The 17138-nt window shown below is 41.7% G+C and overlaps 1 protein-coding gene across 4 annotated transcripts; it reads right to left on the reverse strand.

Moving 5' to 3' along the window:
- Positions 1 to 6881: 6881 nt before the first annotated feature.
- LOC147998042 (Y-linked testis-specific protein 1-like) lies at positions 6882 to 9162 on the reverse strand. 4 transcript variants are annotated; one of them, XM_087601362.1, is made up of 3 exons: positions 8970 to 9162; positions 7042 to 7869; positions 6882 to 6962 (listed from the first exon to the last, which is right to left on the reverse strand). In XM_087601362.1, the coding sequence occupies exon 2, from the start codon at positions 7835 to 7837 to the stop codon at positions 7043 to 7045; it is 795 nt and encodes a 264-aa protein (XP_087457488.1). In that variant the 5' UTR covers positions 7838 to 7869; positions 8970 to 9162; the 3' UTR covers positions 6882 to 6962; position 7042. The 4 variants fall into 4 exon arrangements, with proteins under 4 accessions (XP_087457488.1, XP_087457489.1, XP_087457486.1 ...); XM_087601363.1 differs by having other exon boundaries at positions 9101 to 9147; XM_087601360.1 differs by having other exon boundaries at positions 7042 to 7914; positions 8970 to 9143.
- Between the last annotated feature and the right edge of the window lie 7976 nt (positions 9163 to 17138).

Raw genomic sequence — 17138 nt, forward strand, 5'->3', positions numbered from 1 at the left:
GATTGATCAGGGCGCCGTATACTTCCGACCTCATACAGACCCTGACAAGGATTACTTCCTATGCTGTGTGACTTATTTTTTCTCCTTCCAATGAAGGTGCAGACTTGAGCCATTTCCGGTGTCTGCACTTAAATGAACTAGTTCCGGTTTCTCAACGGCGTCCAACATCTAGGTTGAGACCTTGACGTGGGACATCCGCGGCACGGCACAGCTTTCGGTTGGGCTGAGCAAGAGGGATCTCTGGTTTGGATTGTTTTCTCTGCCCACAGTACATGGGATTAAATCGAAGACCCCATGAGTCTATAGTGCCTTCTGTGAACTCTGTGTTGTTATTATCTTTTCAAATTCTCTTAGTTCTTGGCCGAGTCGCTGACAGCTCCTTCGCTCTGTGAACTGACTGCCGTCGTTTTATTACAGCGATTTGATCGATATGTTGCATTAATTTTTAGCTCTCCTATCTCCATATTCTGAGAAAGGCTACCTCTCTCTGTGGCCTCAGTTGTTGGATGCTACCTCTTAGGAGGTCCCATGCCCTTCCTTTGAGGCTCTGCATCCCTGCAGACAAGGAGCTAAAGTCTTTGAAACAAAATTCAGTAACTCCACGGTGGCTTTTTCATGCCTTTTGAGAAATCCAAGGACAAGTCTTTCCACTGGCAGCTATTCACACACGTTAAACTCTTAAGTCGAGATATCCAATTTGTGTTTTAATCCTAATATCAACAAACACATGAGTTACAGGTAGATTTATTGAAAGAATCAAGTATGAGTTTGTATGAGGGGCTGTTATTTAGGAGATGTAAAGAAATAGGGTTTGTATGTGTTCAGTACAGATATGGTATTTTAAAAACCACTTTTATTAGTTCCTTGAGAACTTTGTACATTATATAATGATAGAATTTACTTCTCACTTCTCTTCCCAACTCCTCCCAGTTCCATATACACCTAATTCCTTTTCCCAAATTCAGGCTCTCTTTCTCCCCTCTGTAATAACCCACTAAAGTCATTTATGCTGCCCATAAATTCATGGGCATTGGGCAAGCCACTGGAGCCTGCCCAACTTATCACCATCTTTATGTTTGTAGAAAACTGACTCTCCCTTTCCTGTCAGCTAGGGCTGACGCTAGTGGTCCTGTCTTGTATAGAAGACAATGCTTTGTTCTGGGTCTCGATAACATCTGTATCTTATATTTCCACTCCCTCTTCCTTGTGGGTTCCTAAGACTCAACTCCTTCCCTTTTTGCCTCTCACTTTGAGTCTGTGTATATACTTGTGTGTCTATATTAGTGATGTCCCATTTTACATTCAAACCAACACATGGTGGGGGGCATCTTTACAATTGATTGCAGACAAAATGCTGCAATGCAGACATGGTGTAGCTCAGTACCAGAAAGAAATAGGAGATTTTGAGAAACCTACCCAGCTGTTTCTAATGTGAGGTGAAGTTTAGACCTCTGACACAACCTTCTGGCCCTACCCTATGGGTTTAAGATACACATTGTCCCAGTACAATGTTCAAAGGTGGGACTATGAAAAGCAATTGGACCCTGTGTGCTGTAATCAATGAGTTCATCTGTTGATGGATGTGTATGAAGGTGGCAGGAAACTGGGAGATAGGAAATTAAGGAATTTAGTCATTTGCGACATGTCTTGGAGGGTGTTTTTTGTTCTTGGTCTCTTCCTGTGTTGATGCTTCCTGGATGCCAGTGGGATTAGCAGTTGAGCTCTATCGTGACCCTTTCATGATCATGTGACCATGGACTGAAACCTATGAAACCATGAACCAAATATGTTTGTTAACTATGTGAGTTGCTAGGCAACTTGTAAGAGTGATGAATGGGATTAACATGAAAGTGGCCAAAGTGATGCTGACCATACCAGGTCATGTCTGGATATGATGTAGGAGGACCCATGACTTAATCCTTTAAACTCTTTTTCTGGAGGCTTCACTCTAAGAGAAGAACCAATGTATCCCAAGTGGTTTTATCCAGACGATTCTGCCAATGTATCTGTTGTCTTAGCAAATCAAGAACCTCCTGCTTCCTCCTCTTGTTGTTCTCCTGACTTCACTTCTGTGTTTTTAATAGACTTCGATATCGTATGAAATAGTGGGAAATGAGTATTAAAAAAGGGAAGGAAGCTATAAATTTTGCTATAAAATCATTAAAATACACACTTAAAATAAATGGATTTTTAAGTATGTACATTATACTTCAATAAGGCTGCAGAAAAGGCTTGGACAACAATGATGCTTGTCGTGTGATTTGCTATTTGTCATAGTTCCTGTGATTTTGAACTTAATAGTAGTGGGTTTTATTACAGATGACTCAGACACCAGGTTAACCATACAAGCAGAACACTCCGTTCCATCAGGGAAAAAAAAATCATGTCAAATTCATTGGCTTTCTTGATGAGGGTTTTTCTGGTCACAGCCTAGTTGGCTGTTAGTTGGACAGCTATTGGCTGAGAGCAAAGATGGAGAGAACACAATGTTTGCGGGGATAACTGAAGGTTGTGCTCATAAAAGGGGATGAGTTTCACGGAGTTCAGTTGCAGAAGCTCCAGTTGGTGATGGAGCTGAGGCCTAGGAGCCTTGCAAGACTGCCATAATATGTTTTGAGATGTCATGGCCAAGTGGGAGATAAGACTAGATGAAGTGGAAAAAATTTAGTTTCTTTGGAAACTCACATTTGTCACAGGATGTTTTTCTGGAAGCTATGTTAGTAGAGGATATTTTGCTGAAGCAGACACATGAGAAGGCATATGATATTTCGCTGGAGCACACGCTTGAATGGGACAGGATGTTTATGAAGAACATAAATGAAATCCCACAGACAGGGAGATGACATTTTTACATTGCTACACCAGCAAGGCTTCAATGTTCTTCGATAGTCTTCCTTCCGCAATGATAAATGCACAAAAGAACCTGAGCTATTCGGGCTGATTCTGAATGCTTCTGCTGCTTCTTTTGGTTTCTTAGAGACTTGTGGTCTCTGCCAGATCAAAGCACTGCTACTGATTCATTTTTTGCATCTCCTATTGGACAGTACTGCACAATGAAGATTGGAGTTACCCCAAAGAATTACTTCTAAATAGGACAACAACTCTCAACCTTTTCCTATCAACTTTCTCTCTCTCTTACCTCTGGTTGGTGGGCTAGAAGGGTGTTTGAAGTGTTTTAGAACCCTAAATAAAGTAGGTTTTGAAAAAATCTAAGCGTACAGATATATTCATGGGTTTTGAGAAAGGGTTTTGTCTCCTGCTGAGAGGAGATGATATGTAGGTTGTTACTTTTTGGTTCTGTGGTCTACTGTGAGCCATTAAATGGCTAGTGACTGACAGTCTCCCAGTAAGTGTAGCACACACTAAAATGCTTTTGCTTGGCGTTTTGAGCTGTAGAATGTATTCATTTCTTGTCATATATACTCAAGTATTCATGTTGGTGACAGTAGTTACTCTTCAGTTCTACCATACAGGGAAGTGGGTCTATACACTGAGAGAAGAGAGTGTCTCTGGTGAGTATGTAACATGGAGTAAGAGAAACATTACGGTGCTGGGTCTCTCTCTCTCTCTCTCTTTTTTTCCCCCAATTTGACAATCTGGAGTCAACTTAGACGAGAGAACAATTCAAGAACTGCCTCCAATAGTTAGTCTTTGGGTAAGTCTATGGAACATTTTCTTGATTAATGATTATTGTGGAAGGGCCCACCATTGTGGGAAAGTTCATCAGTAGTCATGTATAAAAGGAATAGCCTTTTAGGCTGTAAGAAATAGTAATGGAGCAAGACATGGGGAGTGTGGCGGTTTGAATAAGAAAGGCTCCCACAGTGATATATTTGAATATTTAGTTAACAGGGAGTGACAAAATTTTCAAGGATTAGAAGCATTAAGACGTGTGGCCTCATTGGAGGAAGTGGGTGTGTTGACAAGGGTGGTGTTTGATTTTTCAAGAGCCCAGTGCTTTCCCAGAATTTCTCTCTCTCTCTCTCTCTCTCTCTCTCTCTCTCTCTCTCTCTCTCTCTCTCTCTCTCTCGCTCTCTCTCTCTGCTTACAAAGCAGTAGTTCTTTATTTCTCCAGTGTTCTGCTCCCTGCCATTATGATGGACCAGACTTCTGAAATTGTAATTTATCCTCCAATTACATAATTTCATTTATAGCAGTTGCCCTGACCATGGTGTCTCTTCACAGCAACAGAACAATGACTGAGACAGGGGGCAAGCCAACAAACAGTGTCCTTGTTACCGCTTCAAGCTCCTGTTCTGGTTTCCCTCAGTGATGGTCTCTAACCTGTAAGGCAAATAACCCTTTCCTACGCAAGGTAGTTTTGATCATGACATTCATCACCGAGAGAAGGAAGCAAACTAGAACTTCACAGATCAGTACATGAGCAACCCTTACCTTTAAATTAAAACAAAGTGTCTATACCTTTTATTTGTGGTTATGAGGTAAGAGTCTGTGGCTCTACTAGATACACTGTTTCTATAAGACATTGTCTTACTTAGGGTTCCTATTGGTGTAAGGAAACATCGTGACCAAAAGAGCAATTTAGGGAGAGAAGTTTTATTCAGCTTACACTTCTACATTGCTGCTCATCACCAAAGGAAGTTGGGACAGGAACTCAAACAGGCAGGATTCTGGAGGCAGGAACTGAGGCAGAGGCTATGGAGTGGCACTGCTTACTGTCTTGCTCCTCATGTCTTGCTTAGCTTGCTTTCTTATAGAACCCGGACCACCAGCCTAGGAATGGGGCCGCTCACAGTGGGCTGGGCCCTCCCCCACAAATCACTAAGAAAATGCCCTACATTTGGATCTTATACAGGCATGTTCTCAAATGAGGCGCCCTCTTCTCTGATGACTCTAGCTTGTTTCAAGTTGGCATAAAATCAGGGTGGTGTTTAGAATGTGATTTTCCCATGGTAAGTGTGGCACAAGTAGGAGGTGTGGCCTTGTGGGAGTAGGTGTGGTGTTGTTGGAGGAAGCATATCACTGTGGGGGTGATATGCTTCTCCAACAACATGTCTGCCTAGACGCTTCCATGATTCCTGCCTTGATGAAAATAGGCTGAACTTCTGAACCTGAAAGCCTGCCCTAATTAAATGTTGTCCCTTGGGGTTTGGGATTTACCTCAGTTGTAGAGCGCTTGCCAAGGAAGCCCAAGGCCCTGGGTATGATCCCCAACTCTGAAAAAAATAGAACCCCCCCCCAGAAAATTTTATCCCTTATAAGTTGCATTGGTCATGGTGTCTTTTCGCAGAAATGAAACTGGTAGACAACCAGCCAGTATAAAAATTCCAAACAGCAGAATTAATCAAAGATAGAAAATATTTTCAAGTCCTACAATGAGAAACTTATTCTTGAGAGAAGAAACAGCAATGAATGAGTAGAAGGTAAGGTTGCCTACAAAGAAACACTTGGAGTGTAGATGTGGCTCAGAGAGTCCCCATGTAGTGCACAGGAGCTTCTCAGGAGGAGAGAGCTACGTGGTCAGGAACCGCAAAGCATTTTAATGTCACGGCAAATGGCATAGGAGAGATCAGCACCTCTGCATTGGATGCACCATCAAGAGTTTTCTGAGGATAAGCTTTCATGTGAGTAAAAGATGGGAACTTCCTGGGGCTAGATAAGGTAAAAGGGCCCAGAGGTCTGTAGGAAGCCATCCAGTCGAAGGAGAGTCAGGCAAGATAAGCCAGTGCAGGAGCCCTTTGTGGTCATCTAGGGGCATTCAGAAGAGACCTCAAAAATATTACAGGATCCAACAGAGTCTAACAGTGCTCAGGGAAGCTAAACAAAGGATCCACGTAATACCTGACATAAGCTCATGGCATCCTCATGTTCTTTTTTAAATTTCTTTTTACTGATCATACAAAATAATGGGCTTTATGGCACTTTCAGGAATCGATAGATATAAACTTAATTTGGCATTCACTATTCTTGAGTTATCCTCGTCAAAATGTCCTCTGGGGAAGCCACCACCTCACATCCACCCTCTGTAGTGATAGCTTGGCTGTTCTTTAAGGAAGCAAAGAGACCAATATGGATGTGGCCCAAGTTCAAGTCATTCGAGACCCTTTCTGTTCTTCCTGGGTCTCCTGCTTCACTTTTTGAGAACTCCATCTTGGAATTCCTTCGTCCCTCAGTATCCTCAACTCCCACATGTGTTCTTTAGTCTTTCTTCCACATCACCATCAATTTATTCTTTCTTACCCTCATCCTGGTCTCTTCTCTGCATGTGAAGGTTGGATTTATTTAAAAAGATGACTTTAGGGGCCTTCAGAGATAACCAATGGATTAAGAGCTCATCTGCTTTGAAAGAGGACTGGGATTTGTTCTTTGAGCTCATGTCCGATGGCTCCCAACCACCTTTAATTTCAGCTCCAGGGGACCTGACTATTCTTGTCACTGTGGTCTCCTGTATTCATTCCTTGCCCTACCTAGATAAATAAAAATAATACATCTACATATGTGAAACAGGTTTCATTAGGTTTTGTTAGTCAAACAATCCCTGATCTTCTCTGATTCTGAGTCTGCTTGGATCAGTTTATTGGGTTTCCCCTTGGGTTCCAAGACCACCTCTCTGTTACCTGCCACTCTTTCGCCAACTATCTGTTTCTCCCTCAAACTTCCCCTCAGAGAGTCTATCTATTTCTGGCCCCTCTCCACTGCTTCCTAAACATCCATCTTTTTTTTCCCCTGTGCCATCCCTGCTCCTCTAAGCCTTATCTCCAGTTTTTTCCTCTCCCTAAAGACCAGACTAGCTCAGTACTGTTTGTTTCAGTGTATGTGACGTTAGACTTACTGTTCACAGCCTTGAACTTTCCGGCTTCCTCTCAATGTTCCATCCACCACAGCCAGTCTCCTCCACAAAAGTGTGCATACACAACACATCACATCACACATTTTAATTTTTAGAGCAAAAACAAATTCCACTGGAAAAGATACTGGGGATGTCAAAGGCCATTGGGTATCTGAAACACAGAAAAACAAACATTTTCACCCCAATCCTATAAATTCCCCATATATGTCCCCTCACTTTGTGAATTTCACCTTAATGGATCTTTTCCATCAGATTATAGACATAGATGTGGACGTCGCCATCAAACTTGATGAAGTACACGGAAGGCTTGGCTAGAACTTGGTAAATGACTTTGCCGATCTTTTTGGACCCGTCACTTCTGGTGAACTGCACACATTGACCTGTTAAGATGTCGCTGCCAACTTCTGACTTCACCTCTGCTGGCGAAATCTCTGGAATGATACGGAGATTACCTTCTGTGTAATCATCCAGGAGTTGATAGATATATAGGACTGGATCTTTCTCATAGGTGATGTAAAACCAGTCCTTCATGATTGGCACCTGGGCTAGGACCACCCCCCTCCAGTTGTCCTTAGAGCCATGTTTGCCCTCAAATTTATGCTCCACAGCACGGCCAACCATGGCACTTGCGAGTTGGGCGTCTTTCACTTGAGGAAACACAACTTTGTGAGTCAAGACCTTAAGCTTTAAAATCCTCTCATCACTGTGAAGTGCCAGTCCATAGACACAATCAACTCCATCATACTTGACCAGATAGAGAGAGGGATTTGTTGGCAGTTGATCTAGAACTATGGCCTTCCATTGGGTGACGGGCTCATCACCTTCCTTCCATCCGTGTGAAATTCTGCACCCCACAATGTTCCCCAGGGACTGGGGAGAAGGCCTCTTCCTCTTCCGCTTCTGGAAGGATGGTGTGCTCATCCTCCTCACAGACACCCTCTTCTTCTTGGCTGTAGACCTAGTGTGGTAGGCCACGGTACTCCTGGTCCACTGTCTTGTGGCTATTGTTCTGCGTTCAGGCTTCATACTTTCCCATGGCCTGGGTTTGAAGAGCTCACCTGCTTAAACCAGAGACAAAGCTGGTACCTCTGTCATATGAGTACCTGCAATAACAATGGGGGTGGGGTTGGGGAGGGTGCTGGACCAAGGCTCTTCTCTATGAGAACTTTGGAGCAGGTGAGGAAGGCGATGGTAAACAGGTTTGAGCATCTGAATCTAATGCTGTCATAATCAGAAGTTCAAAGAAGTGCTGGGCAATGGTGGAGCACACCTTTAATTTCAGCACTCCAGAAGCAGAGGGAAGCAGACCTCTGTGAGATCAAGGCCAGGCTGGTTTACAGAATTAGTTCCAGGATAGACAAAACTACCCACAGAAAAACCCAATCTCATAAATCAAAATCTAAAGTTCAAAGGAAAATGAAAAAATGGTTCTCTACAGCTCAGAATAACATATTTAGACATATTTCTTCAGCCCGAGGCACTTTGCCTATGCTGAGGAACATCTCCTTGAATGGCTAGGTCAGTGTGGGATTAAGTATCCTTGTCCCCACTTTAAGCAAGCAGAACAGAGAAAGGATAGCAAAGGAGCCAGAAGGGTGGCCACACCCCTTCTCTACCCTCTAACTATGAGCTATTTGGCAACATCCACAAGTATCTGCCCAGAGACAAAGCACAGCAGTCCACTGGCCTTCTCTACTGTGCATCCTGACCCAGCCCCAGGTTTATTCCCCGAAGCTGTTGCATTTTCGACCGCAACAAGAGTCTTTTGTGTAGGCAACAATAGCCTTTTAGAAATAATATCTACTGGGGTTGGGATTTAACTCAGTGGTAGAGCAGTTGCGTAGCAAGCACAGGGCCCTGGGTTCCTCAGCTCCATTAAAAAAAAAAAAAAAAAAAAAAAAAAAAAAAAAAAAAAAAAAAAGAGAAATATTTTCTCCAAAAATACACAGGCACAGAGAGGAGCTTTGGCATTTTAGTAGAATTTTGAATTAGATATTGTTAGCAAAGAATAATAAACTCCGGAGACTGACTAGCCTAGACCATCTGCCTAGCTCTCAAACGTGGAAGACATTAGAACGTAAGGTTACTTGCTGTACGAGGGAAAACTTTTAGCTTTCTGTGCTACAAGGGTCCCAGTTATCTTCATAAACGTATTTACCAAAAGAAAATGTCCTAGTCGTCCAGATTCTGTCTTCTGAAACCGGTCAGGCACCAATAGGTTGTTGAACAGTTGTGGGGTTCAGGAGCTGAACTAGCTTTCACACCCCGCTCCAAAGATAGTGAACCCACCTTCAAAGTAGTCTAGCGCCTCCAAGTGGAAGAGATGCGCAACCTCCGCCCTTGTGCTCTGTGACATCATCCAGGCTCTGCTTACGTCATAGAACCCCTCTCAGGCCAGTTCCTTCCCTAGTTACGCTTAGAAACTTCCAGCATCTAGGTTTTAGCTTCTCATGTAGCCTCCTGGTGAACCAAAATAAAGTCCCCACCCAAATATTCTGATGACTCGAGTCACAGTCTGCCCAAGTAGCTCTTTTCATGCTTTTTATTTTTCTGAAAAACTCTTTGGTTTCTGAGTCACCAACATCCTTGGTGGTTATTTTCCCAGCTCCTATGTTTTCTTTGGTTAACTTTAAGTTATTCTCCGTATCAGAAATATTGCTAGGCTCTCTTTCCGAGGCAGCACACAGGATAGAACAACAAAATTAGCTCTATCAAAACCCACAATTAGAGGAGGGCCATTTTTATTGAAACAAAGCTGGAATTTGACAAGATTAAATACCTTGTATTGAAGACAATGGCAATCATGAATTATGGATTCTTTGCAAAGAGCGAGGAAAAATTAGCTCCTGGACCTGCTTCCAAAGTCGGAATAAACTTATCACAAACCCAATATCGACCAGTCATATTTTAAATGTCTTTAAAATTTATCAGCACTTCTGATTACAAGGAATTTATTAGATCAAATGCAGTAAAACAGGATGAAATAGATGAGGTAATTTTGTTTTTGAAATATGGGTAGACAGAATACTGGATCCAGGTAAGTATGGAATTTACCTGTAAATTACAGGCCACTTTAATTGTTTGTGTCACATAGTTCTTCAGATCTTCAAAAGGATTCTTTTTAGAACCCTCCCCTGTCCCCACTACACTCTGACCATCCCTTCCCTCTTCCCAATAATTCCCTTCCACTTTAACATTATAATTTTTTAAATGTACTTAGAGCTTAACAACTTATGTCAGCTTTTTAAAATCTGTCCAATTTTCTAAGTGCACCGTCTTCTTTTTCTCCTTCTATCGTAGTTTTAAGCACATTTTCTTTCACACTTTGAGTTTTACTCTCTCTCTGCTCTTATGACTACTCTGCCATTATGTGACTGTTGGTCGACTATGTGGCTGACCTCAATGTGGGGTTAACTCAAATGACATGAATTCCCCCCCTCTCTCCCCTTAATCTTCCTTCTCTAGGCACCTGCAGAGATTTAAAGCATTGGGGATTTTTTTTAACCCTGGAAAGCACACACACACACACACACACACACACACACACACACACACACACATACACAAACATACGCACATACACACAGAAACACTCATAGAAACACAAACACACACACATACATACACACACAAACACACACACATGCACACACAAACACACACACAAACATACACATATACACACTCAAACACACAAATACAGAGAGAGACAGAGACAGAGACAGAGAGAGACACGGTGAGAGACAGAGAGCCCATGAGAAAACATGTGATATCATCATTTTAAGAACATTAAACAGACAGAACTTTCAAAAAAGTGAAGAACAAGTAGGCAACAAGAAGAATAATCTCATCATAGCCATCAACTTGAGGAGGAAAATTTTCACACTCTAGGCTTCTAAGTACCAGTCTGTTACTGAGCAAAGTACGGGCAGGAACTCAGGCAGGACTCTAGAGGCAGGAAAGGAAGCAGAGACAACTTAGAAATGCTGAGTACTGGATTGCTATCCATGACCTACTCAGCTTTCTCTCCTTCTCATACAACCCAGGGCCACCTTCATAGGGGATGACACTATGTATAGTGGGCTAGACCCTTCTACATCAACCATCAAAAAAGAATCCTTACAAATGTGCCAAAGGACGTTCTGATGGAGGCAATTCTTCAGCTGAGGCTCCTTTTTCCCAGGTTGAGTCAAACTGACAATAAAAACTAACCAGGACCCCTGCACATTCATTCTGATTGCCACACTGTGTGCAATAGACAAGCCATTGGAATAACCTTAGCTGTTGATCACTGGATGAATGGCTTAAAAAAGTTGATATACATTGATGTGATTTTCATCTATGTGTAAGAGCAAAGGGTTTTGTTCTCAGAAAAATGGATGGAACTGTAAAATACAGTATATTAAGTGAAACAAGCCAGACTCAAACAGATGATTGCAAAATTTAGATTTTAATAAGGGATATTATGTGAAATTGGGCATTTAGAAAAAGGAAGGGGAGCAGCAAGGTGTGTGTGTGTGTATGTGTGTGTGTGTGTGTGTGTGTGAGTGTGTGTGTGTGTGAGTGTGTGTGTGTGTGCAGGTGGAAATGGTGGTGAGTTGTGAGAAAGAAGATGGCTAATGTACAGTATAAACCTGTACTAGGAGTCACATGCAAGCCCACTGACTTGTACATTTAAAGAATATCGATATAAGAGAGCTGAGTCTAAAACAATGTTTTGATTAAATTGGGGGTTTATGCTTTAGAGATACCATAAAGATTATTCATATTTTCCTTCCCACTGGGCTCTTGCTGTTGCGAGCTTGATACTTGTGACAGGATATGGCAATGAGCTTTGGTTTCTGTACCTCATTAATAACCCGGAATTCATGTCATTCAGTGAGGCTACCGTGGGGAAGGAGGTAGTTAGAGATCTTAAGGGTACACCACGTGGGAAGAATAATACCCACCCCCACTATAGATTTCCAAATATTCACCATCATCTCTGGTTTGAATGTGATCACCCAACATTTATTTTCTGAAGATTAATCCCCAGTGGGAATGTAGTTGTGAAGAATTGATTAGGTTAAGAGGGATGCAACCTACAAATAAAGATCCATTAATGATGCTATTGTGGAAAAAGGTTAAATTATGAAAAAGGAGTTTGGCTCCCTCTCTTTTATTCCTAGCCCCCTGGATCCCTTCTGTGGTGACAACATTTCACAAGAACTCCTTCCTCTGCCGATGGTCTCTTCATCTTGTATTTACAGGTTTCTGAATCATAATAATACAGAATCTGTGTCATTATACACTAGCCAATCAGTGCCATTCTGTTTGTCCATAAAAGCATGAACATGCCTCAGAATTGTGAGCAGCTGGGTCATATGGGAAAGCATAGCTGGCAGAGAGGACTAGGTTGTTAGTGCTGACTGAAGACAAGATGGTTTCAGGTTTAGCATGAGTGCTCTTTGTTAAAGAAACAGCACATAGGAAGAGTGTAGATTGGAAAGTTGCAGCTTAGAATGGACTCAGACATCTACTGTTGGCCTTTCGTGGACAAGGAGCCATTAGGAAAAGGGAAAGATCACTAGGGATAGCTTCAGCCACTGCTTTTGTCTAGCAGAACCCTTTTTAGAATCCTATCTTCGAGGATGTGAAAGAAAACTGCCTGGAGTCACTTGATACATCAGTAACCATCAAGAGTGTGTACACTATTATAGAGGGAGCCAGGAAAAAGCCTGATCTTGGAAGATCCTTTCCCTTCAAGAGAGGAGACTCCTCCCCACCAACACTGGGAAACCCATCTACGTCGGTAAGGGCATCCCACTAAGTCCAGATCAGTGGTCCTTAATCCTTGGATTGAGACCGCTTTGGGAGCTCAAATTGCCCTTGCACAGGAGTCACATATCATATATGCTGTATTCCAGATATTTACATTACAACTCATAACTATAGCAAAATTAAAGTTATGAAGTAGCAATGAAATAATGTTACAGTTGGTGGAGCTGTATTAAAAGGTTGTGTTAGGAAGGTTGGAAACCACTCTTCCTGACCCGTCTAAAATATGTCTGTTGGTATGAACTGGAGTTATAATCCCTTTTATTCAATCAGGCAAACCCAAAAAAAAAAAACAATACACCACCAAAAGTTTATGAAGGATACACAGCCACTGGACCCACAGTGTCAGGACTACTGACATCTAGACAAGTGGTGTCAAAATGGAAATCACGTCACACCATGACAATCCCCCTAAATGAAAAGCAGAGGAGAAAAACCAGTTCCCTGGTGGTGACACCAAGAGAAAACCATTGTCAGAATTGTCAACAAGGATTTTAAAGCCAGGATTCAAGCGTCGTCAATGAGAAACCTACAAAACAGGCAGAAGGGGTTGGTGAGATGGCCTACTGCATAGGAACACTGGTTGCTCTTACAGAGGATCAGGGTTCAGAGGATCTGATAGACTCTTTGGTCAAAACACACACACACACACACACACACACACACACACACACACACACACACCATAGAGAAAAATTAAAAAAACAAATTAAAAAGAGAAGGAGCCAGGTATGTCCCTTTAATCCCAGTACTCAGAAGTAAGGTGATTTCTGTGAGTTCAATGCCTACCAGGTTAATAAAGTGAGTTTCAGGCCAGCCCTACCTACATAATGAAACTCAGTGTCAAAATAAAACACAAAAGAGTGTTTTATTTATTTCTGATAATGTATGCAACAGAGAAACTATTTCTACAGAGAAAGACCTTATTGTTGAGAGAATCAGTGGGCATGAAGGATACCCCAATTCTTTATGTCACTACTCCATCAAAGCCTTACCAGGAAGCAAGAATGTGTCCAGCTAAAAATGAAGCAGGGCAATTATGAGTAAAGCTGTGGACACACATCAGCCCATCAGCAACAGAGGCAGGCAGAAACCAGCTAGGATGAGATGGCTTCACCAGGCAATGTCTCTGAACTAACAGTCCCTAGTAGCACCAGGTTGTTCTTTTCCTTCAAGTACCCCTGGACTTTTCAGACACTCAGAAACCATAGAACAAAGTGTGGAAAATGCCTAAGAAAAGATGTGTTTTGGGACATATATGTTTATACAGGTTTCATGTAGCCCAGGCTGGCCTCAAACACACTATGCACCCAAGATGATTTTGAAGTCTTGATTCTTCTCCTGGTAAAGGGACTATGGGCATGTACCACCACACCACTGTAGGTGGAGACCAGAGCTGTGTGAGAGCCAAGTGAGCACTCTGTCCACTGAGCTGCATCTCCAGCCCCTAGGGATGTGTTCTGCTAATACAACAAAACTAAAATAGAAGTCTTCAATGAGAGACAACAGGAGTCTCCCAGTCTAGAAACATTAAATTACACATTCACAAGTAATACATATGTCAAGAAATAATTAAATTATGTAACAGTAAGAAAAAAAGAAGAAGATAGGAAACATACTATCAAAATATGTAAGACATAACTATGACGGTGCTAAGAGGAAACTTTATTTAAAACAATAATTCTTAGATTAGAAACAAAGACCAGCAACCTAAATTTTTATCTACACTAGAAAATAAGAAAATAATTAATTCAATGAAAAAAATAATTGTTAAAATGAACCCCAAAACACTAAAAATAAGAAATTAACAAAAAAAGACAATGAAACACAGTTTGTTTTCTTTTTTCAAGCATTGAATGGTATTTCATCGTCTCAATTAGACCTAGATAGAAAGTATAAGGTCCATTCTCTTTGGCAATTTTAAAAACAAAAAGTAATTGTCGTGTTTTAGAGTTTATGCAGAACACTGAACCTGGTACGACAGACAAAAATTAAAAAAATATTCATCGTATAATCCCTTTTTAATGACAGTGTTTATTCTCTACCTGTCTCTCCTATAATCTGTTTAATATCAGACAAGATTTCCAGGGTTGCCATATGGAGATAATGCACTGTTGAAATGGAAGCACAGCATTGTATTCCCAAAACAGAATGTGGTTTAGAACATCATTGTTTTCATCATGAGGAAACTAGCACAAGATTCAAGCCCAGTCTCCCGAGGCGTTGTCTCATCTTAGAGCCATTTCTTCAGACAGCACTTTCCATGTGTCATATTTTTCTTCAACAATCGAAACGGACTTGTTTGCTGCACTGTTTTGTTTGCCATGCTGCTTGGGAAAATCTGGACCATCAGACATGACGAAAGTTCTCCTCCACAACCCCAAACTACAGCACTGGAATTGGTGTACCGGAAATAGAAGAGACAGAAACCAAAAAAGAAAAAAAAACTGTTGTTGTTTGGAGAAGAGTCATGTAAGTAGGCCAAGCAGACCTTGGACTTTCTATGTAGCCCAGGTTGTCCTTGAACTTACTATGTAGCCCAGGCTAGACATGGACTTATTCTGTAGACCAAGCTGGCCTGGGATTTACGATGTAGCCCAGGCTTCCATTGGACTTACTATGTAGCCCAGGCTGGATTTGAACTTGTGATCTTTGCGAGTATTGAGAATATAGGTATGCACTACCACACTCAGCTTTGTATCTGTTATTATAATTGACACAGCTGTGGCCCCTCATTTGCCAGCCTCCTTCAACATCAACAACAGCATCCACAATCACCTACTAGAATAATCCCATCCTTTAACTCATCTGTTAAGGTAAGACTTTACAGAACAAAGAGTCAGCAGGGTCCTCCTCCTTATTAGGACACATTTGTTTGTGGGATTTGAGTGATTGTTTGAGTGAGCCAGTCATACCTTAACCTGGTTCTGATATTATGACCAAGACAAAAAAAATAAGAAAACAAAAGTAAAGGAGATGGGCCCAACACCGGGACTTGAACCTTAGCAGTTGAGGAGATGGCTCACAGGTCTCAGGTAAATGATGAGTAGGCTTTGTTGCTCACATAGAATCCCAGTCCAGGGAGGAAGAGTTAGGGCAGATACCCAGGGCAAGATAGCTGTCAAGTGTAGTCATATTGGAGAACTCTGGTTTTGACTGAGAAATGCTGCTTCAATGAATAAGGTAGAAGAGAAATGTATTAGTCCATACTTTATACACTGCACTTGTATGCATGTACACACACACACACACACACACAGACTCACACACACACACACACACACACACAAGAACAAAACAAAAAACTTTGGTCTTAAGGCATTGTCTCCACTGTAGTCGCACATAGTAGGAGGTGGCGATCTAAATAAGTGTTCCTTTCCATCCCCATAAAGACCAACATAATTATGAACCCTCAGTAACGGATGTATACAACCTGCTGAGGACAACCAGATGATTAGTTTAGTCTCCTCGCTCTCTAACATATTCTGGTGTACCGTTTCAGGAATACTGAGGTGGGGCTTGGCTGACTTGAGCCTTACTCCCAGTATTGCATCCAAGACAACTTTCAGCTGCCATGTACTGATCCTTGGAATTCCCTGCCAAGGTACCGTGACTTGCATTGCTCACGAGGCCATGCCATGAAGCCAGAGAAGGTGTGGGTGTCTTACTCTGCCATTTATTACTTTAGAGTAATGGGAAATTAGCTCGAAATTTAAACCTCACTTCCCTCATATATAAATGAGCAGGTGAACAATTCCACTTCATCAGATCTACATTAGGAATGAGTTAAAAAAAACACATCAAAACGATTAGTGCCGGGGTTGGGGATTTGGCTCAGTGGTAGAGCATTTGCCTAGGAAGCGCAAGGCCCTGGGTTCGGTCCCCAGCTCCGAAAAAAAGAACCAAAAAAAATGATTAGTGCCAATGTGTTTTATGAATGATAAGCAATATTATTTATATGATTTGTAACACTGGAAATTATGGTAACTGGAACGTAACGGTTTTCATTACCTTTGCACAGATGATGCCAGGAAAGCATCTAGAATACAGAAATGCTTCCTTTTTTGCATTATTTCCAAGAAGCATTTCTTTCTGCTCCAATTATTTTTTTAAAACTTACTTTCCACTCCATCTCCCCTTAGGTGATTAGGTTAGAACCGGGTTTGGTGAGAGGGGTTATAAAATGTTGTGTTACAGAATATATTTACAAAATCGACTGTTGAGTTCAAATGGAGGCACCCTCCATGGAAAAGCCAAGCTCCTCCTGAAGATATTTATTTCTTTTCTTTTTTTATTTTCATTGATTTCTAGTCTAGTCATTGATGGCTATTCTAGGAAGAATCAACCTCGGTTGAGGAGATTCCTCCGTCAGATTGGCCATGACTACGTCTAGGTGGAATTTCCTTGACTGTTAACTGATGTTGGAGTGCCTGGTCTACTGTTGGCAGCACTGCCCTATGCAGGTGGGTCTGGACTCTGTAAAAGTAGTTGAATGTGAGCTTAGAAGAAA

The sequence above is a fragment of the Rattus norvegicus genome, chromosome Y (assembly GCF_021556685.1).
Source record: "Rattus norvegicus strain SHRSP/BbbUtx chromosome Y, alternate assembly SHRSP_T2T, whole genome shotgun sequence".
Taxonomy (NCBI): domain Eukaryota; kingdom Metazoa; phylum Chordata; class Mammalia; order Rodentia; family Muridae; genus Rattus; species Rattus norvegicus.